Raw genomic sequence first — 23463 nt, 5'->3', positions numbered from 1 at the left:
AAGCTGTGTTTTAAATATTTAATTAATTGCTTTCAATTGCACCTCATTTGGTGGTTTTTGATTTACAGTTTCAAGAAAAAAAGGGAATTTCTGTCTGGTTCAAAACGTAAAAATGCAGAACAGCAGAGGGCGCCAGAGATGCTCACACTGTGTGTCAAATTAAATTTCTATACACATTAAATAAATATCTAACCGAAAAAAAAAAAAGCATACATTTAACACAATCACTATAACACACTAAAGTGTGCAAAAACAGAAGGGGTCTGAATACTTTCTGAACCCACTGGATATTATATTTAAATTTTAATAACTATTTATTAATGAATGTAGTGATGTGTATTCATGTTTATTAAAAATATATAGAAAGCTATATTAGTCTTAATGGCACACACATACATATGTGTATGTGTAAGTTTTATAGATTTGGGAAATTAGTAACTACGGGGGCAAATACATTTTCACACAGGCCCAGTTGGTAGTGAATAACTTTTTTTGCTTTATCATCAACATTATCATTTACTTTGTTCTATGTTTACTCAGGTTGCCTTTGTTTTATCTTAGATTTTGTTTTAATTTCTGGAAATATTTATTATGAAACAAGAAATAAGGATGCGGCATATACTTTTTCACAGCACTGTATGTATGTACTGTATGTATACACATCCAATAGAAATGTTGTGGAAGGACCTGAAGCAAGCGGTTCATGTGAAGAAACCCAACAACATCCCAGAGTTGAATCTGTTCTGTACTGAGGAATGGGTTAAAATTCCTCCAAGTTGATGTGCAGAACTGATCAACAGTTACAGGAAACATTGAGTTGCAGTTATTGCTGCACAAGAGGGTCACACCAGATACTGAAAGCCACTCACAGGTACAGTGGGGGAAATAAGTATTGGACGTGTCAACATTTTCTACAAATAAATATATTTCCAATGAGGCTATTCAGATGAAATTTTCACAAGACATCAGTGTTAACTCAAGAAATACAGAAATATAAAGAATTCACAACATTAAAGTCCATAAATAAAGTTATGTGTAATAAAGTGGAATGACACAGGAAAAAAGTATTGAACACGCTAACAAAAAGCGGTTCTCCAAGGCAAGGTGAGGCTGAACCAGCTGAAATCCATAAGTAATTATACTCCCTGTCTGTGCAAATTAATATCAGCTGGGTTCGTAAATTGATGGTCTATAAAAAGGCTTTTCATTATCAAGGTGTCGCACAAGAAACATCTCATGATGGCTAAAAGCAAAGAGCTCTCCCAAGACCTTCGCAACCTTATTTTTTCAAAACATATTGATGGAATCAGATAGACATATTTCAAAACCACTGAATCCTCCAGTAAGCACCATTGGGGCCATTATCCGCAAGTGGAAGCAACAACACTCTGTCATCAACCGGCCACGCACAGGAGCTCCTCGCATGATTTCAGACCAGGGAGTCAGAAGAATAATCGGAAGAGTAGCCCAAGAGCCAAGGACCACTCGGAAAGAGCTCCAGAAACACTTGGAGGCAGTAGGTGCCATCGTCACAGAGAAAACAATAGGCAATGCACTCCAGTGCTCACGCTCACCCTGCAAGACTCCATTACTAAAGAAAAGACATGTCAAAGTGTCCAATACTTATTTCCCCCACTATATGTAATATTGGATCATTTTCTTTAATACACAAATGACCAAGTATAATATTTTTGTGTAATTATATATATATATATATATATATACATACATACATACAAGTTTCAATTCATTCTCTGTCCTTACCTTAAGCCCATGAAACCATTTAGGGAACCTAATTTGCATAATGTGAATTTGGAGGTGGACATTGGCTGCTGAACATATGTGCTCTTGTACAATGTGCTGAAGAGCAGGTCAGTACACAAGTGAATCAGATATTCATCAGTGCTTGTCAGAAGGTTTGTTTATTCACAATATATAAATTAGACAGCAGAATAAAATGCATCCCAATGTGGCCCAAAGAAAATGCAGAACTGCACAGGATAAATACTATCCTATTCACAAAAAAATCTATACATCAATACACCTAAGTCCTAATGAGAAATACAGGTTAAAAGGAAACCAATGGTTAGGCCTACATTAAGAATAATACAATTATTTGCCAACAAAAATAAACACAATGCTACATGCAAATTGTAGATTAACCTCTCAAAATACTGTCACTGGTTTGAAAAAGGACAGACAAAAAAAAAGAAGCATGAGTGTTTGGATTTACATCCATCATGCAGCTTGCATTTGGATTTAATAAGGAGGCTACTAATAGATTTTTGGTAACATAAAACATCAGGCAGAAGGAACATTTCAAACATTATTTCAAGCAAAAATCTGCCAAGCTGCATAATAATTTACCATGTAAACATAAAACAAACAATATGTAAACACAGGGCCATTTCATTGAGGCTAAAAAAACAGACCTATGCATTTTCATTCATATTTTAATTGTCACAGCAAGAGAGTTCATAGATGACAGTTTCATAATAAGTACTGTTACACTGTACAGTTTTTCATGCACAGCTTTGCCACTGTTTCGGCAGATCAGACAAAATAAGTGGCCATTATTAGTGTGGCAGGGTCTCGTCTCAGCAAACGAGAGTGACAACACTAACGCGGAGCAAAAATTAATCATCTATTTACAATGTTGATATGCTGCTGACTAACATGATTAACACTCATCCATTATTATAGTCTGTCTGCAAGCTTTTGGTCAGTATTCATCAGTGAAAGGAATAACAAATAAACAGCTGACTACAGTATCATCAACTGTGGGTGAAAGAATTGTAAAGTGCTCACATTCTTGTTACATTCTCTTGCCACTGGAAATTTTTTTTTAAAAATAATTAAACTATATCCATATCCTTGATAGCTTAAAGTTGTATAAAATATATATTCTTTATGACGAAATTACACTCTTAGCATGTATCATAAATTTTAACTTGGATTAAATTCTTCTCTTTGCTTTGTCGACTTCTTGGCACATGGATGGCCTTAGTTTTATGAGGGTAGCATTTCTAAAGCATATTCTCACCAGGCTAAAGGTGAAGCAATGCGAGGGCTCCTGGGGTTTTCTGTGGCCCGCGTCTCATTTAATGCTCTCTGCAACACAGAAAATGACATAGCAAAACTAATCAAAATCACTTTGGTTCAATCAGACTGAAATGGCATCACTTTTATTACTTATCTCATTACTGCGTATTATTTTGACACTGTTTCCTCATTTTCATGAACGGCTCACCCCAAACTTAGAGATGAATTCTGCAAAGATGCCAAAGAATGCTTCTGTTGTTGTGGCCTTGCTGTCTTCTCCAAAGTAAGAGGCTACCTTAGCAAACTCGTCCATTGCTTTCTGTTGGTACGAGTCCAGAGACTGCACAGCTGGATGCGAGTTTTCCAGGAAGCTCTGACGCCAAAGTTAAGTGGTCAATACACACTTATTCTTCTACATCAGTGTCTCCGCGAGCAAATTTGCACTTAATGCTTATGTTACGTGAAATATAATTTTCTGTTGATTCAGCCTAATCGTCATCTTGTGCGTTCTGTAAAATGCATGGTGTTCAATAAGTAAGCAATAAAACATGACAGGCCACACTGTTGTTATAGGAAAATAATCAATGATGGGCTGGTGTGATGCAGCCTAACATGAAGCAAAGGGCTGTTACAACTCCAAAGTGAAATATTTTCCTATAATAATACTGCATTCTGTTATAGAACATGTTTTATTCCTTGTATACCACAGCAATTTGTCAACAATTACAATTTATTAATGAATTGCATGTCATGCATTTTTTCCAGTTATATTTACATTTATTGTTGTGGTACATCCACAAGACAAGTTAGTTCCTGTCACCACATGATATAACAGTAGTTCCTTCACCAGGCTGTATTTTTTTATCTCACTCTTGCAGCTTGTCATGTTACAGAGAAAACAGAAAACATGAACTCCTCTGTCCTGAAGATTCTCCCATAGTAAAAAACAAAACAAAACTTGTAGACTGTTACAAAATGCTGACACCTGAGACTCCTTCCATAAAATGTTAAATAAATATCTCCTTACAGAAAACTTCACCAAATCAACAATTAGACACGTTTCTTTGTTAAATACCAATATATACTCTTAATCCATTTCAAAGCTGTGTGGTTAAGAAAATTCTTCAGCACCTCCTGACCAGTTAGATCTGAGATTTCTACAGCACTGTGATATGAACACATAGATCAAGGCCATAAAATTGAGTATTTCTGTGAAAGACAGGATCAAGAATGTAATGTGCTGCTGCAGCATTGTTAAAAACACTGGTATATCATTACAAATTCTAAGTCCAGCCAAGTACCAGTACTAGGGATTTCGAACCCCACTCTCGATGACATACAACTGCCTGAAGTCCAACTTCTGTTCTAGTCTAGCCTTTTGTTTAGAAGGGCTGTGAATTAGCAGAGGATACACTCATGACCACTGCAAATCGATCTTCTGCTGTGGCTGGGATCTTTAGACAGGCAGTCCTGATTTCCTGGATGGTGGAGTGGAGATCACTGAGGTCTGCTGTAATGGTTCTCTGATTCACTGGTTGCAGAGAAAAAAGTATTCAGCCAAACATGACTTAATCATGTAATCGGTTACGATTTTTTAAAACAGGTATAGAAGATGATATGATATAAATGCATATCGTATACTTATTGGCACTTGGCTGATTTTACCTTTGGCAGCCAGTGGCACTGTTATAAGCTCTCCTGCAAAGTTAAGAAGTTCGGGAAAGTGTTGGCATAGAGATTTGGCCAGAATATGGAGGAATGTTGACTTCCCGTCAACTGTTTTTGTTGTGCTGAGCTGTGGAAAGACAGTGGCTCAGGATTCTTATAACATTATTATTAAATAAGCCAGTTAACAAACCTACATGGTACTATTTTTAAATTACAAAATGATTTTAAAAACATGATCTTGTTTAATATCTACTGTACCTCAGTAAGGAAGTTGATTTTAAAGCCTGTTGGTTTACTTGTCCTGGGTTGGCCATTATTAAGATAGTTTCCCATTGCTAAGACAAACTAAAACAAAACATTATAATAATTATATCTAAAGAAATGTTCACTATACAGAATAATAATAAAAATTAGAGAATAGATTTTTCATGAACTCCTTACTGTTTTGACTATAAAACTACTTTACCTCCAGGATCTTTGCCAGCTTCTTGCTGTTTTTTAGCTCTAAGGAGGCTTTGTAGATGCACTCATAACCAATTCGCATTTCTTCAGTTTTCTCCTGCAGGGTGGTTTTAAACAGGAGACTCCGCAATCTGGTTTTATATTCAGGCACTAGTAACATCTGAAAGACCCACACAAAGTCATAAGCATACCTAATCAAATCAAATGCCTTCTATATTTTAATGGAACTTCCTGGGATTGTTTTCCAGAAAAAAAAAAGAAAAAAGTCTTATCTGTGCAGTAAAAAAATGTGCACCTGAAGGACAAATTTGTCAGGTTCACTAAGCTTGGCAGGATCCTGGTCATACTGCTGGAACTGTTTAACCTCATCATCATCAGGGGCATACAGCAACAGCTGCTTAATGTGAGAAGGCTCCAGACGCTCAGTGCTCATAGTCATGAGGACCTGTCTTAACTCTGCTGGAGACAGCTTCAGATGGGCTATGAGGATAGCTGGGGAGAGCAACCAAGCGAAAAGTGAGCACACGTCACCTCTGACAGTACACTCAAGAGCCACTTTATTAGGAACACCATAGTAATATTTGGTAGGAACTCCCCTCGTTTGCTCAGAGAACAGCCTCAAATCTCCATGGCATGGATTCCACAAGGTAAATATTCCTTTGAGATTCTGGTCCATAACATAATTGCTGCAGTTTTGTGAATATCCTGTTTACTGCATCCTGATGGTGTGCTATTGGATTCAGATCTGGTTACTGGGGGAGGCCACTGAACTTCACTGAACTCATTGTCATGTTCATGGGACCAGTCAGAGACGACTTTTTCTTTATGACATGGTGCATTATCATGCTGGATATCATTGTGGCTATAAAGGGATGCACGGGGTCAGTATCAATACTCATATAGGCTGTTGGTATTAACGGGCCCGATTTATGCCAAGAAGTCATTCCCCACACCATTACACCACCACCCAGAACTGTTGACAGAAGGCAGCTTGGGTCCATGGTCATTTTCTGACCCTACAATTAACATGTAGCAGCAGAAATGAATCAGGGATTTATCAGACCAAGCGAAGACTTTCCACCTACAGAACTGATGCTCATGGGATGTCTTTTGTTTTTTGCACCATTCTGAATAGAGACTGTTGTGCGTGAAAATCCCAGGAGACCATCAGTTTCTGAAATATTTACACTAGCTTGTCTAGTACCAACAGCCATGCCATGGTCAAATTAACTGGCATCACATTTTTCCCCATTCTGATGTTTAATGTGACCATTACCTGAACGTCTTGATTTGTGTCTGCATGATTTCATTCACTGCACTGCTGTCATATGATTAGCTGATTGGAGAACAGCATGAATGAGCAGATTTACAGGTGTTCCTAATAAAGTGGCAGTTCCATGTTTTACAGTTGATATTTTAAACCTAATAAAAATAGAAGAAAAGGTAAGGCTTCCCATGACTTCACATTGAGACTATGCATATGTAAGCAATCTTTACACAGTACATTTGTATCAATACACCCTCAAGTTAAAAAAAAAAAAAAGTTTCTCAAATTCATCTATCTCAGTCTTTAGTGCAACCTGGATAATTCCTTTGTGAAGCGATCCCAGTTATACTCACAAGCATTGTAGGCCTTCTTATGAGACAGAATCTCGACCACGTCTTTCTTTTTAAAGCTCTCGGGTAGAATGGTGGGCTCTGGAAGAGAAACTGACATATTTAATTACATTGTAAGGATCGGTTCTCCAGGAGCCAGCAGTGGAAACAATAAATGGAACATCATGAGAATAAAGAGAGATGCTGAGATGCCAGTGAGGGAGGGGAAGACACTGTGAATGGACAGACTGTAAGTGATCCATGAGAAATGGTAAACGTGATGAGCTGAAAAAGCACAAACATAGACAACAAACATGAGATACGTCTATCGAGTATCAATGCAGTTGTTATAACGTGTCACAATATACAATCAACAACGATGCTTTGGTAAATGTTTCTAATTTGACATGAATACATGTGGCACTTCAAACTTACTGGAACCTGTTTGTGTGCCAAAGTGCAGCTCCAGATTGAGGTATTTCACCATGTCACTCAATTTACCATAGTCAGGGTCTTCTCCAAGCTGCCAAACAAGCAGAAAGAGGCATTATCAGACCATTATACTTAGATTGCATTGTACTTACTGTGTAACTAACTAACCTGTCCCCAGATAGTGCCCTCGGAATTCTCCACCTGCTCCCAGCGGAGCCTCTTCACACTCATGTGGTTGGTATCTGCAGCCTGAGGGCTTGGTTTTGGCAGAGGTGGGGGCTCACAGGGTGGGGGAAGTGGGGGTGGGGGTGGTGGTGTTATCTTTGAGATGGTACTCTCATAGGTCTTATGGGTAGACTGTGGCGAATCTCTCTTTGTTTTGGGCTGCATGGTTGTGCTCTGCTGGCTCTGGTAGATGGACTGGGTGCGGTGCCTCAGTGGGGGATGTGCTGATGTGTGAGCAGGCTGGGACGATGTCTGAGGAGGCTGTGGGGAAGTGTGACGAGGCTGTGAGGATGTGTGAGGAGGCTTTTGGGATGTATGACGAGGTTGTGGGGATGTGTGAGGGGCTGTATGCAGGATGGGGTGGGCTTTGGGTTGGCGAATTTGACTGGTATGAACAGAGGGCTGAGAAAAGTGCTTTCGGGGCTGCGTGTGATGGAACCTTGTCTCCTGGCTTGTAGGCAGCACTTGGTGAAGAGACGGACGGTTGGAGAGGATGAACCGAGGCGGGGGTGGTGGAGGGGGTATGATGGGGTGGTTCTGGAAGGCAGGAGGAGGTTGAGGCATGTGTTGTGGGGTGAGGCAGATGGGGGAGGGTATGTCAGTGAACTGAATGGGTGGGGGAGGGGGTGGTGGGCTCCGGGGAGGGGGTGGGATTTGTTCTGATTCAGACGAGTATGTTAACGAGCTCGTATCCTCACTGCTGTGGTCCTCACTGCTTGCGCTGCTCGCTTGACGAGACAATATGTTGTCCTGGTCTTCCTGGAAACTCATCTGTCAAAGACAGACACACTGCTCATATCTCTGTATATATAAACTATTTACATTAGTCAATCACAACACACACACACACACACACACACACACACACACCTCTTCATAGTCATTCTCGCCTCCCAGAAAGTTATCCACAATGGTGACTCGGTGGCCGAGCTGTTCACTCAGGGCATCCAGGAATTTGTCTGTGTCTCTGCTGCGTGGGGGTCTGGAGAAAGTGAAGAGTTTTTTTCGACGAGGCTGAGGGCTCGGGGCCTCGTCTGAGTGCTGAGGGGAGTTAGGAGAGCTGTCCAGGCTGACATAAGGGTTAGAGTCCATGCTTCCAGGAGAAGGGACAGTCTGCTGGTAGTGGTCATACTGAGGGCTGGTACAGGGCTCCTTCCATGTCAGAGACAGGCCTGACTTACGGTTCCCTGTAAGGAACAATATATTTTTAAAGGAGGATGATGGATAACCAATTAAGTTAATATGTATCCAGGTGTCAATCTATGCATATATATATATATATATATATATATATATATATATATATATATATATATATATATATATATATATATACACAGCCATGATAATATTTACCTTTCTTCCAGTGAAATGTTTTATTACAGTCGTGTTTGTATCATACGTCACCTCATCAAGCACCAGTTAACCATTTCATTTCAGAGACACTGGATGATATTATGAGTGTACCTTTTTTAGCATGTGTGAAGGAGGGAGTGAGTGCATGGCTGTCAGCATGGCTCATGCCCTCATTCCCAGGTGACGAGTTACTCTGCAGAGGCTTGCTGTTCTTCACCGTGTAAGCACTCTCCAGCTCTGTGTACACTCCTGATATCTACAGGTTTTTATGTGGTTAGATGACAATGGCATGCCTGAGTAAAAGCAATTGAAAATGCAAGAGGTACTTGACAAGTGCTGAATGGTACCCACGTGGTTCAAATCTGGGGACTCTGGAAAGGAGGTCCCATCGCCACATTGTCTTTCCCCTGGGGTTGCAGGCTCAGTGAAAGTCCCTGAGGAGAAAGATCACTGTCCAGCACACAGTACCCCAAAGCAAGCTGACAGCCCCCCCAATGAAAACATAGACACAAACAGCAGTTGTTTGTAATTCACCTTAGCGGTGAGGTCATTGGACTGAGCAAAAAAGCTGCTTACAAAACTCAACACAAAGCAGCAATCTTATTGAACCATAAACATTAGACCCGACATGGCTAGTTGTTTAAGGCTCCATAAGAGCGAAGGAATGATTCTACAGCATGAGGTAAAAATGGAGGTGGAGGAGTCAAAGCTTATATGAGCCAGTGTAATATGTTCTGCATTTACAGAAGTCTCCATCCTGATGTATGTAAAACATACCCATTCCTAGATGAGTGCCAATGATGCAATCATCTGAGCTTCTTTCTCTGATACGGTTTCGGTGGGATGTTCCAGTCACCCTCATGGAACTGCTCCGTCTGTGATTTTCTGTGCCCATTTCAGGCTCTGCCAACACACACACACACACACACACACACACACACACACACACACACATGGTGATTAAATAAACAACAAAAAGAATGCCTAAAATACATTGCCTAGCATTTATACAACCAATAATATTCACGCCTAGTTCTCAGCCAAGCCTACACATACTACACAAGGGTCTTCATTGCACACCTGCTCCTTTGAAGCCCAGGAAGCGGGAGATCTTGCTTTTACAGCGCTCCTGCTCTTCGCAGGTCAAAAGTTGATAGATGAACTGCCAGATCATCTGCTTGGCAGGAGTGTCCAGCACAGGAAAAACATCCACAATGAGTGTGTCCACATTCCTGGATTCCAGACAGACATGGGGAGCAATTCAGTGACAGTAAAGCAGCACTCCCTGTATGCTGTCCCAGTGTAACAGCAAGTCCTATAGAAAATCTAAGAGAACCCACGCAGAATGTTCTGTATGCGTCTATTTGTGCCAAGAGCTGGAGCTATTTTTAAATGCTTTGCACACTGATTTCACCACTGTGAGGCTGAAGAAATGTTCCATGGGAACGCTGTGCTTTGACATTTGTTCTGAAAAGCATGTTGCTCTCAGTGAGTGTTAATTAGTTGTCAGACTTTAAAAGTTGCTGTCAAAATTTATTGGGGATGTACAAAATCGTTCATGAATACATTTGTCTGAAGCCAAGATGCAAAACGAGAGACCCCAATTTTGTCATATCTGAGCGTACAAATTATCTCAAAGGAAAGATGTAAAGACCAGACCTACTGACATTCTCCATAACACAGAATATACCAACCCACTTAAAGCTGGTTCTAAATGAACAGTGTGAGAAGCTTCATATGTACCGCTCTGATCATATGAATAAAAACAGAAGTTTATTAATAACAGGAGAACTGTCTAAATCTGTGCTCTATTGCATTTGATGTATGACAGCAGGTAGCAGGAGACAGGAGACAGTAACCTGTGTTGAAAGAAGGTCTCGAGAGCCTTGCAGATGGTGTATCTCTCTTGCGTGGTGAGGAGGTGCTCGAGCTGCTGACTGAAGGTACGGCCATGCACGCGAATGCTAGGAGGAAGGATCTCTGCTACCCACTGCAGAGAGCTGAGGGCAGGTGAGTGAGAGCAAGGACGTGAGGGAGACTCCTCGGCTTCAGAGTCTGACGGAGAGTAAAGCACCGGTCCCTCCTCCACCACCAGAGTGGGATTGGCGCCACTGCCCTGCAGCATTGATACCACCTTCTCGTGGGAGCAATTCCTAAACAAACACCAAAACTGTGCTTAGGAACTCTTGGCTTTGTTTGCATTTTAGAACTACAACCCCAATTCCAAACAAGTTGGGAGAGTATGGAAAATGCAAAAACACAAACAAAATCATTTGAAGAGTCATTTGAAAATTCAGTTCACCCTGTACTATATCGAAAACACATTGTTAACACATTATTTGATGTTCTACTTTGTGAATTTAATTTATTTTTGAAAATATACACTCATTTCAAATCTGATGACTGCAACACACTACAAAAAAGTTGGGAGAGTCAACTGTTTACCACTGTACAACATCACCTTTTCTTTTAATAACACTTATTAAGCGTTTGGCCGCTGAAGACACCAGTTGGTTAAGTTTAGCAAGTGGAATTTTCCCCCATTCATCCATTATGCATTTCTTCAGCGGCACAACTGTATGGGTCCTTCATTGCCTTATTTTGCGCTTCATAACGCATCGCACATTCTCAGTTGGAGACAGGTCAGGACTGCAGGCAAGCCATGCTAGCACCCGCACTCTCTGCTTACGCAACTATGCGCTTGTAATCTGGGCAGAATGTGGTTTGGCGTTGTCCTGCTCTGGCTGGCAGCATATGTTGCTCAAAAATCATATCTTTCTGCATTAATGGTGCCCTTACAGATGTGCAAGTTACCCATGCCATGGGCACTGACACACCTCCATACAATGGAGCTGGCTTTTGGACCCGATGCTGATAACAGCTTGGATGGTCATTTTCCTCTTTGGCCCGGTGAACATGACGGCTGTATTGTCCAAAAACTATTTGAAATGTTGACTCATCGGACCACAAAACACGATTCCACTGTGCTACCATCCATCTCAGATGAGACTGAGCCCAGAGAAGTCTTTGCATAGTAAAGCCTTAATTTGCATCTGTGGATGCAGTGGCGAATGGTGTTGATGACAAAAAGTTTACCAAAGTATTCCCGATCCCATGTCAGGATATCCATTACAGACTCATGGCGGTTTTTAAGACAGTGACGTCTGAGGGATCGGAGATCACACGCATTCAGAAGTGGTTTTTGGTCTTGCCCTTTTCCAACCGAGATTTGACTTGATTCCTTGAATCTTTTAATTATATTGTGCACTGTAGAAGGTGAAATGCCCAAAATCCTACCGATTTGTCTTTGGGGAATGTTGTTCTCAAAGTATTGGATTATTCGCTGATGTATCTGTTGGCAGATTGGTGAGCCCCGACCCATCCTTGTTCTTGAAGGACTAGGCCTTTTATACTATGATTAGACGATTGTCTCACCTGTTTCACATCACCTTCTTATTTCAACTTGTCACATCGCTATTAGTCCTAAATTGCCCTTGTTCCAACTTTTTTGGAAAGTGTTGCATGCATCAATTTCAAAATAAACATTTATCTTAAAAAAAAAAACTATGCCATTGATTAGGTAAACCATCAAATACCTTGTCTTTATACATTTGTTTTGTTTAAATACTAGTCAAAGTACATTTACAAATCACTCCTCTTTGTTTTTATTAGCATTTTCCATACTGTCCCAACTTTTTCAGAATTGGAGTTGTATAATTATTTGAAGGGATTTGGGGTTAAACTCCAAAGTGTAAAACTTATTATGCAGTAACAACATGGAAAACAAGTGGAGTTTTCAAGGTTAAGACTTAATTATTATTATTATTATCATCATCATGATCATCATCATCATCATCATCATTTCAACAGCATTATCTTAAATAGCAGCATGTCCACATTCCTGTATCACAAAAAGGAGTAGCTCATTATCCTTTGAATGAATAAATGTTTATCTTTAAGCATACAGTACAAACATATTTCTCCATCAAGTATTTTGAGCAATGAATGAAGAACTATAATGTTAATAAAGTATTAAAACTAATTATTTTTTTAGGTCAGAGATCCATGTATATTGTTCCAAGCTCTGCTTATACCAGACTTAGACTAATGGCCCAGCAAGTCTACATCCATGCAACAGTATCCTTATATCATTCTAAATTTGCTCACAGGACAAGATTGTAATCATTTACCATTTACATACACAATATACAGTACGTGTAGTTTTGTGGGGGTTTTTTGTGAGAAAAAATTATCCCATTTGATGCCTTATATCAACATGAAAACTCATCTGCAGTTTACCTCATATCTAGCCCATTAAGAAACAGAATGCGATCTCCTGTTTTAAGGCCACACTCCTCAGCTGGGCTATCTGGAGTAGGTGAAGAGACAAGAGATTAATAATGCAGAAATTCATGATATTCTTGTTGAATAATTGTAGAAGCATATTTACTGCAATTACCCCCCCCCCAAGTATTTTTGTCTTGGGTGACACAGAGCTTTTGTTTTTTTCTGCTGTTTTGTTTTGTTTTCTGCTGAATTTTTTTTGCTGTTACTGAAGCGTTCTTTAGTACAATCAGAATTCTTCAGTGTCATCAATTATTTTACACACCTGTTTCAACTCATCAGCTACAGTCCACTCTGAAAGCACTGGAACGACAAGGCCAATTCTTTTGTTTTTGTTATACACTGAAGATCTTTGGGTTTGAGGTCAAAATATGAATATGAGATGATAGATCAGAATTTCAGCTTTCATTTCCTGATATGGTCTGGTGATGGACTTGGTTAGTCTAAAACCTTCCACTTTTTACTGTGTTAGCAGTGTGTTTTGAGTCATTGTCTGGCTGCATGATGAAGTTCTTTCCAATTAGATTGGGATTCTGCCGCTACCATCAAGAGTTGCATCATCAATAAAGATTAGTGAGTCTGTTCCAGAAGCAGCCATGCAAGCCCAAGCCATGACACTACCTCCACTGTGCTTGATGAGCTTGTATGTTTTGGATCATGACGTTTTGGATCATTTATTTCTCCACACTTTGGCCTTTTCATCACTTTGGTAGAGGTTAATCTTGGTTCCAGAACTTTTGTGTCTCATCTCTGTATTTCTTTCAAATTCCAACCTGACCTTCTGATTCTTACTGCTGATAAGTGATTGCATCTTGTGGTATAGCCTCTATATTTTTGCTGTCAAAGTCCTGTTGGAATGGTGGATTGTGGTACCTTCACCCCTACCTTGTGGAGGTTGTTGGTGATGCCAGTGAGTGTTGTTTTGGGGTTTTTCATCACAGAAATTACAATGTTTCTGTCATCAACTTCTGTTGTTTTCCTTGGCTAACCTGTTCAATGTCTGTTTTTTAGTACACCAGGGGTTCCTTTCTTTTTCTGGACATTCCAAATGGTTGCATTGGCTATGCCCAATGCTTCTACAGTGGTTCTGTTTGAATTTTCCCTCTTTTCTCAGCTTTAAAATGGCTTGCTTTTCTCCCATAGACAGCTCTCTGGTCTTCATGTTGGTTTATATATATTTTTAACAACAAATGCATTCTTCACAGGTGAAACCCATGGCTCAAACCAAGAGTAGATTCTCAAAACTATTAATTGTTTAAACAATCAGTTTAACAGGGCACACCTGGGCAACAAAACAAACACCTGTCAGTCACCATGTTTCTATATTTTTGGTCACTTGAAAAATGGGTGGGTTCAAGCAAAAGGTGCCATGTTTTAAGCTGTTTAATAAATCTAGATGTAAATATCAATAAATGAAAGTTGAAAATCTGATCTATCGTCTTATAGTCATCCTTTCATCTCAAACCAGATATTATGTATTCACTGTATAGCAAAAACAAAAGAACTGACCTTGTCTTACTAGTACTTTTAGAGGGTACTGTATATATTATACTTAGTAATATGTCTATTGATAGATTAAGACACAAAACATACACTCAGTTTTGAGTCTAGGTGAGTTTGCAATCAGTTTGTTCATCACGATACTGGACGCCTACTATATTTCCATAAGCAGCCCCACGTGGCTCGGCTGAGTCAGTGCTAACTAGGTTCTAACCAGGCCTGTAGTGGGCGAATATCGTCATGCAGACACTCACACATTCACCTCCCACTCTCCAGCCCCTCACACATTAATCCAGACTTTCATACACAATGCAGACCTACTCAACTCTAATCACAATCACAACAACATCATGAAACATTAACTGACTCTACTTCCTGAGTACACCACTGAGCAATTCCGATCAATGATTAAAAAAAAAATATATCTGTCTAACTCATAAACAGGTACAATGTAGTACATAGTGTACCTGGAATGACAGAGTCGATCCACACCGGTGCATGGCCTCTAAGCGTGAACCCAAAGCTCTTCTTTCCTCTGTAAACACGAATGGTCCTATAGGAGAAAAACAATCAGTAATAAAAGATGATGATGTCCCTGTCAATTCTCAGATACTGCATTCGATATATAAATATAATGTGGGTGGACATAATTCTTGGATTCGATTAGAATTTTTGTGAATTTAGGCAACCATGTATACAAATATGAGCCTAATCTAAACAAAAAAGACTAAAAAGTTCAGGTGCTTATTACAGTATATATGATGTACATAATCCGTGATTAATACACACCTTTCATATATAAGCACTATAATAGAAACACTATCATTCAAAATGTAATTTTAATATGGCTAAAGATTTGTAAATATATGCTGATCTGTTTACACTGAAATCTCTAATAAGATGTGCAATGCATATTAAATTCTCACACCCACAACACCAAACAGATCTAATCCAGATTCTATTTTTGGCCTCTGCTTACACAGTAAACAGTATAATAAATAGCAGAGTAGACAACACTGCACTAAGACTGCATAGAGAACATGGACCAAGAGCATCTGATGTTTCAACACAGAAGAGCGCCCTGATTTTCCTGCTTCTCACTGAGAATATTTGACATTTGAACATCGAAGGGCATGCTGTTGGTTGCTGTGGCAACGCCTCGAAAAGATACTGAAGATGTTTGGCAAAGATGGAGGTGAATAGGCAGTAAAATGCCATACCATTTATACAAGGCAAACTAATCCAGCTAAATGAAGGGGTGTTCATTAAAACAGATGATGGCAATCAGTGATGCTTGGTTAAGAGGACATTATTACATAAATTACAAGCAGCAAACAAGAAAATAATAGAGCAGCAGATTAGGCATTAAAATGCAATATTGATAATACAGAAAATCTGCTCTATAGATTCGACTACTAAAATGTATAACTACGTGGACACAATGTGCTTGTGTCAAAAATAACACCATTTAATGGCTCGAAAGATCATTTTACAGTCTTGAATAATTAACTATCAATCTGATGTCAGTAAACATATAATGAACTGTTAAAAAAGGCTTAAGGTGTCTGATTTAAAAAAAAAAAGAAGAAGAAGAAAAAAGATAGTAGGGGCGGCAATAATGATGCTAAAATGAATGAAAGTCAAGTACCACAGAGGCATTATAGGGGCGATACATAGCCATCATGTGATGAGATACTTGCTATACTATAAGCTTAATCTCCCCTTGGATTCTATGAAGAGGCACTTGCTATATTTGAGAATATGTATAATTATAGTGCAACAGAGGTGTAAACAATGTGGAACATGGAACATGTGGTGCATGCGTGTGTGTGTGTGTGTGTGTGTGTGTGTGTGTGTGTAAACAGACATTCCTACCAATATTAATTGAATATGTTACACTTTAATCTTCATTCTACTTCATAAAGCAGTGGATGTGAATTCCTGAAATAAGCATATGCCAGTGATGCTGTTCCCACCCACCCACACACACACTCCTACACATGACGCACATCCAACATTCCACAGACTGTGAAGTGTCAACACTGATGTTTTTGTTTTTTTATTGAAAAGCCATCCTCATGCAGATTATTATTATTATTATTATTTTTACCATACTTTTATATTCACAGACAACACTCTTCCTTTTCAAGGCAGAGTGCAAGGCAAAAGCACAGCACAACCTGTACAGCTCTGTGACACGCAGTAACTGGTCTATATATTATGTACAGTGATATATACAGTACCATTTTCTCATCACTGAAATCTGTTGTAACACAATATTTTATGTACATACGGAGTCTATGTGTACATGCGTATATTTAAGGTAAAATCCAGGGATAAACAGTACAGTACACAGTAATTCAGTAATATAATTAAGAGACTTGGAAAATAGTGTACAGTATGTGGTGTGTGTTTATGTTTATATATACCTCTGATTTGCTCCAGTGGGGGGGATACTTGGGATGCCAGCCGTGCTCTTCTTATGGCCACGTTCATGGTTCTCTCCAGTGTCTCTGGGAACTGAGCTGGCCCTTTTGGAGGCATGTGGCCGGTCATGGTGCTCCTGGCTGCGGCTGCGACGCAGTCGGTTGTGGCCTGGCTCGCTCACACTCTTACTGCGGCACACACGGTTGAGAAGACTTTGTGAGACGGCTTCGTCAAACCTCTGCCGGTGCTTCTTGGGGATGAAGATCCTAGCAAACATTGTAACAGCAAGGCAGAAGAAAGGGAAGGTGAAAATCAGCTGTAAAGAGCCATTAAGTTCAGCTTTCAGAGAAGTTCAGATATTTCCAGCCAAAGACGTCAGGTCAAGTGAAAGCTTAAAACGGATTCCTTTGCCTTTGATCAAAAGAAGTAGCTGGAAAGATTTTCCTGTTTAAAAATCAATCACAGCAGTACAGACTGTCATCCTGTGCTGCAGATGATGAGTGAGCCTCTCAAATGAGGAAAGAAGTCTGGTTTCCTACTGACAAGCTCCCACTACACCAGGCAGCATATAGCAAATTGCAAGGTGTGGGAGTATCTCTCGCACTCTCTCACGCTCCCCAGCTCTCGCTCTCTCTCTCACTCCCCCTCTCGCTCTTCACTCCCTCTCTCACTCGCTCTATTTATTTCAATTTTATTTATTTATATTAATACTAGATTATTTTTGTATTCTATATATGATGTAATATATCTGTACTGTGTGCAGATATACTGAATCATACAGTGGGGTCCAAATCTCTGAGACCACTCCTTTTTTGCTTTAATGACAGTGTGCACTCGAGCTGGCATGGACTCCACAAGTTTGTGCAAAACCGTATGATCCATTTTATTGATCAAATCCATCGGACAGTCATCTGAACACATGCTTCAGTAGAAGAGATTAGGCATGAAGAAAATCTGACCTTTTGTACAAAGCATTTAACATGGTCAATATCGCAATTTTGCTTACATTTAAATAGGGATTTAAAAGGGACTTAATATTAAAGATACTGAACATTTACTTTCTTCATTTTTAAAAATATTTCAAAAAAAAAAAAAAATCCCAGATTTTCAGTGTGGTCTCAGACTTTTGGACCACACTGCATATACTAAGCATATACACCCAACAACAGGATTTTCATGCAATTTAGATAGTGGTGGAATACAAAAATACAAAATGAATGTTGAAAACCACTTCTTCAGAAATACTGGAGTGTAAACTATAATCAACCAATTTAATGTCCATTACTGCCACACAGTATTATTATTATAATGTTATTTTGATAGCAAAGGAAAAATATGATTTCATTATAATAATCTACAAAGATCCATTATGTAATCACTATTGTCCAGAATATCCACCACAATATAACTACTTGTGTTATGGTTAATAAAACACACAATAATTTGTCACGACAGCCCGCCAAAAATCTGAAAATAATTCATAAGAAACTGACATGTTTATGTCTGATTTATCTTCGCTAAAATTTGCAAGGAGAATCTCACATAATAATAATGATAAGTGTAATATGATATGAAGGAATTAACAAATAAACGTATTGATAAACTGTTTACTCGGATAAGTATAAGGCCTATGTTAGTGTTTTATGTCATCCATATACATGACTGGTGCCTCTCTGAACCACAGAACAGCACATTATCCACTGACAGTAAGAAAAATGCATTTATTGCAAAACAACTCTAAATTAAGTGTCCAAGACATAATAACAGCTGCATTTAAACTAGATTTAAAATGATGCATTTTAAGTAAAAAATGACCATTAACTGTGCTAAATAAACCCCAAAAAACTTCAGAGAGAAAATGTAAATATGCTATTATGTGCTGAAGGCTGCCATGGCAATCCTCAGCTGCCTCCAGGTGCACATTACATATGCAGAGCTGAGTGGAGTAGCTTAAATGTGAGGGGTTAGTGAGGTGAGTACATTGAGGTAAAAGGGGACACCCAAAAAATATTAAGGGTGTAAAGAGACCAGCACAAACAGTACATGTACAATGCATTAGGAGATACTAAAATGAATCAGATTTATGGAAAATATATAAGTTTAAACAACCTGATACTCTTTTTATACTCAATCATGTCACTGACCCGTTGCCAGATAACCTCCAGCTGTTTCTTTGTAGTAGCACTTACTTTTCCAGCCTTTTGTTGCCCCGTACCAACTTTTTTTTAGATGTGTTGCAACCATCAAATTCAAAATGACCTTATTTTTTCCTTAAAAAGGTAGATTTCCAGAGTTTTAACATCTGATATGTTTTCTATGTTCTATTCTGATTAACACAAGAGTTTATGAGACTTGCAAATCATTGCGTTCTGTTTTTATTTACATTTTACACAACGTCACAACTTTTTTTGGAATTGGGGTTGTACTTTTGCCACTCAATAAATTTTCCTCAATAAATAAATGATCAAGTATAAAAGTATTTTGTCTCATTTGTTTAATTGGGTTCTCTTTATCTACTTTTACAACTTGTATAAAAATCTGATGATGTTTAAGGTCATATTAGTGTAGAAAAGTCTATATTCTATATTCACAAACTTTCAAGCACCATTACACATACTGCTGACAAATTCTTATTACTTCCTGCATTTATTAAATGCTGATTAATTATTAAATATTTATTAGCATGAATAGCATTAAAAAACGTATTACTTACTGGATTTATTTACACTATGGGTGTAGGAGCGACGTTCAAATTCAAGTTCATCAATCTGAAATTTGCCATAAATAAAAGATACTCATACCAAACAACCCATCTTTCTTTTCAAGGCTGTTATTAACTCTGAATCAAATGAAAAATAAAACAAGGCACTATTGCGACAGAGCAGAAGGCAACTGAATAGTCTTTGTATTATCAGAAACCAGCAAGAAACTGTCAAAAGTATGCACCCACTTCATGAGCTGCAAAGGCATAATGGTGAATAATGAGAGGAAAAGAGAGAAATATGAAATATCTGCAGGCTTGCATATTAACATATTTTAATATTCTGCCTGTATGGAAACACTATGTCTCCATGGCTAGCCACCATGACAACCGAGTCAAACAGTATTTTTCAACCACCATCTAAAGTGAACATTAGTAATGAATGCTGGGTAGCATCCCAGTAGGCCATCACAAACTGTGCTATACTCATAGTGTTAAAACACTGACCCAGATATTGTTCAGTAGGTTAGAAATGGGAATCAAAAACAGTCTTAATGTATATAGTCTGTTTTGAATTACACCAAATACCAGCTGTATGTATACTTCTATGACTATTTGAGTTTAAACGCAGTAGAAACATTGCTTATACAGACACACCCTGCTGTTGGGGCGCAGATGGAGAACAGATCACAGTTCAGGAAGAATGCAAACAGCAGTTTTCTCACTGAGGTACAAACACACAGTAGGAGCATTTAAATACACTATAGGATGTATCAGCCAGTTGAAGCTACGTGATCACATCCAACATTTGTGATCTCCTCTGTCACACTTCTCAGCAGACACTTCTACATAGATATAGAACAGATATATGTAGATTAATATTTCCAGCCATAGCATACAGCATGTGTACATTGGGGATGCATGCACTAGTTTTTGTCCTCCCAGATTCATGGTGCTGTCGAAGGCAACAGTTTGGAAAAACCCACTGATCATCATCATCATCATCATCATATGTAGTGTTAAACAGGTGCTAGTAGCCCCTGAACTGCTGAGCAGATGCTGATGTCCACATTAACTGCCTTTCTCTCTAAAGACCATTACACACTTGCCTAATACCTCAGATAAAAAAAAAAAGGATCAAAACTGTTAACTATCATATTAACTGTTACTCCAGTCTTAAGCTGGAATTACACAAAGAAATCATATTTTTAGCATTTCCTCTGTCTCCCACACACACCCCATAATTAGACCAAAGAAAGATACAAATGGAGTAACAGATGTTTTGTACCATTCTGGTCCCAGGTGAGCAATTTCCTCAAAAGGCTTTGCTTTACAGTTTGTTCTCTGAATCAGCCAGGCATTCCAGGCATGCTAAAATCAGAAATTGTTCTGAAGAACCAGTTTATTTTTCTGTGCTTGCTTGTCATCCTGTCATAAAGGCCACGTTAACCTTCTCTGTATCAATCCAATTTTAGTGTACGTGCTTGCCAAGCAGACAGATTGTGTTGGGACACAGAGCTGTGTCAGCACTAGATCAGCTATGGTGATGCACATGAAATATCATGCCACTGAACTAGTACAGGAATTTCACTTATGGACATGCATATCTCCCACACAATAAAGCCAGTGGATAATCCTGAGCACAACAGTAGCAGATGGGATCCAACTGATCAACAGCATTATGTAGTCAGACTGACTAACACCGACTAATCTACCTCTAAAACTTGACACAAACACTGCAGGTCCTCTTGCAAGTTATTACCAGATTCTGCATAGCAAAATCAGAACATTACCTGTTACATCCTTTAAATGAACATTAGCCTGAATCTCAAGTGAAAGAATCAACTCTGAGGCCCTCTAGTGGCCACCTGACGGCACAGACGTGCTAAAAGTGTTTCAGGTCAGAGAAGCACTGAAATAGAGGTTGAAAACTAGAACACAGTAAAAACTGTATAGAGGTCTAATGCCTACCTGACATTAGAAATGAGTTGTTGATGCTCCTCAGTTGTCAGGATGTCAGGAAGGACAGATGCCAGCCAGTCCACCTTCCTCTCAGCAGCAAACTGCTTTAGCACAGCAAACAGCTTCTCTTTCACCTCAGGCTCATTCCCCAACACCTCCTCAATCTGATGCATAATTCAACAAAAACATGGCCATGAATGTCATTTCCTTGAGTCATCATTTTAATTCACAGAAAATAATCTTACATATGAGAGTTTTTTTTCTTCTTCTGTGGACTGCTAAAGCAACAAAACTTGTTATTATGTAATCTCACCCTTTTATTGAACTCTAAGGCTTTATGTTTGCGGTCCAGCCGCGTGCCTTCGTTGTCTTTCTGCCACTCATCTATGCTGCTGCTACGCTTCTGCCGGCTGCCCATGCAGAGCACTCCAAGGCGCAGCGTGCGACCCTGTGACGACTTTATTAAGGCAGCAGCCATCTCATGATGCTTCACAGGGATTCCGTTCACTTCCATGACATAATCACCAGCCCTCAGACCACTGCGCCCAGCAGGGGAGCAGGGAGAGCAGTCCTCCACCAGTAAGGGGCAGTCTCCCACAATAGTAAAGCCAAAACGACCATCAGGACCTGGGGTAATATCCATCTGCAGAGTCAAAGGAAAAACAGAGATTAACTGCTGTCTCTGACATTTGAGTTACTTAGAAGAATGATTTATAAGAAGGGAAGTAAGAAATAAAGATAAAATGAAAGGTAAATAAACGTCAGTCCATTCAAGCTATACACATGAAAACAGCGGGATGAATATATTATGTCTCTAGGAACAAGGTGACGCATACCCAATACAGGGACAAGCAGTATAAAGAGTGTAAGACAGCATGATTATGTAATGGGAACAAAAAAAGGAAATAGAAAAAGAAATGGAGGTTTGCCAGTGCAGACCATGGCTTTAACTTAATGGTATAGAATTTTCTATAGTAAAAGACTAGTAAACTTTTTGAGAACTTGGCTGGAAATTCAGTCATGAGAAGCAAATGGGAGAAATTGGAGAAATTGGAAATAATAGGAAGTTAACTAGGAAGGTGGAGCTTAAGGCATGGTCCTCCCAAACTTCAGTTATTTCTCAAACCTGCTGTATTCTGGAGACCACGCCAATGCTGGGTGGGATGTTCTTTTGTGCCTGTGCCAGGGCGATGACTGCCTGAGCTCCCAGACTGGACACATCCTGCCCTTCAATCTCCAGCACCTGGTCTCCAGGCTGCAGGCCAGATAGATGAGCACTGCTACCCTCCCCCACAGTAAGGATATAGCTGGGTCCAGTGCCCCCAAGCTGGAAGCCAAACTCCTCTGGCCAGCCGTGGTTAGATGTTGGCATGGTAAGAACTGAAAGAGAGTAAGGACAGCAGCTTACCTTTCTTGTTCACCTGTGTGATGATGCCATGACTGGAGCTGTACCAAGGATTTAATGAACCCCAAACCTGTTCTTGAATCACTAGGCAATCTAGTTTCTCTTCAGAATAATTGACCATTTGACAAGCAGCCATGTAAGCAGGCCAGATTGCTCTGTAAATGACAATATCCACATATTCAGGCAAAGCAGTTGAACTGAGGTATAAGAGTATGATGCAGGCTCACAACCAGCAAGTCTCAGCTGACTCCTCAAACCTTCTGCCGTCATTGACCTGATTGAGAATACACAGCTGAGGAATATAAAATCACCTGTGCTTAGAAGACAGACCATTACATGGTCT

At 39.4% G+C, this 23463-nt stretch overlaps 1 protein-coding gene and 1 non-coding gene across 3 annotated transcripts; both read right to left on the bottom strand.

The window, feature by feature from the left end:
- Positions 1–619: 619 nt before the first annotated feature.
- grid2ipb (glutamate receptor, ionotropic, delta 2 (Grid2) interacting protein, b) lies at positions 620–23119 on the bottom strand. Of its 2 annotated transcripts, XM_047159568.2 has the most exons (22): positions 22842–23119; positions 22029–22358; positions 21725–21879; positions 17055–17318; positions 15093–15178; positions 13081–13150; positions 10641–10934; positions 9862–10013; positions 9559–9684; positions 9133–9215; positions 8893–9037; positions 8296–8612; positions 7369–8196; positions 7204–7291; positions 6793–6882; positions 5468–5664; positions 5177–5332; positions 4969–5055; positions 4708–4837; positions 4455–4573; positions 3251–3415; positions 620–3111 (listed from the first exon to the last, which is right to left on the bottom strand). In XM_047159568.2, the coding sequence occupies exons 1-22, from the start codon at positions 23085–23087 to the stop codon at positions 3040–3042; spliced, it is 4200 nt and encodes a 1399-aa protein (XP_047015524.1). In that variant the 5' UTR covers positions 23088–23119; the 3' UTR covers positions 620–3039. The 2 variants fall into 2 exon arrangements, with proteins under 2 accessions (XP_047015524.1, XP_017339411.2); XM_017483922.3 differs by lacking the exons at positions 21725–21879; positions 22029–22358; positions 22842–23119 and having other exon boundaries at positions 6793–6870; positions 17055–17440.
- Positions 21146–21248, bottom strand: LOC124628849 (U6 spliceosomal RNA). Its single transcript, XR_006983576.1, has one exon. It is a non-coding gene; the product is annotated as a U6 spliceosomal RNA (small nuclear RNA).
- Positions 23120–23463: the final 344 nt, after the last annotated feature.

Source organism: Ictalurus punctatus, chromosome 13 (assembly GCF_001660625.3).
Source record: "Ictalurus punctatus breed USDA103 chromosome 13, Coco_2.0, whole genome shotgun sequence".
Classification (NCBI taxonomy): domain Eukaryota; kingdom Metazoa; phylum Chordata; class Actinopteri; order Siluriformes; family Ictaluridae; genus Ictalurus; species Ictalurus punctatus.
Note: the sequence above shows the minus strand (reverse complement) of the source record. Positions and strands in the feature narration are given on the sequence as shown.

Excerpts from the sequence above, each read along its gene's own strand:
- grid2ipb (XM_047159568.2), bottom strand. The coding sequence starts at position 23,087 with ATGCCAACATCTAACCACGGCTGGCCAGAGGAGTTTGGCTTCCAGCTT. Across the intron at positions 8,613-8,892 it reads CTTCACACATGCTAAAAAAG|GGAACCGTAAGTCAGGCCTG; the intron begins GTACACTCATAA and ends TGTTCCTTACAG. Across the intron at positions 7,292-7,368 it reads AGGGCACTATCTGGGGACAG|CTTGGAGAAGACCCTGACTA; the intron begins GTTAGTTAGTTA and ends CTTGTTTGGCAG.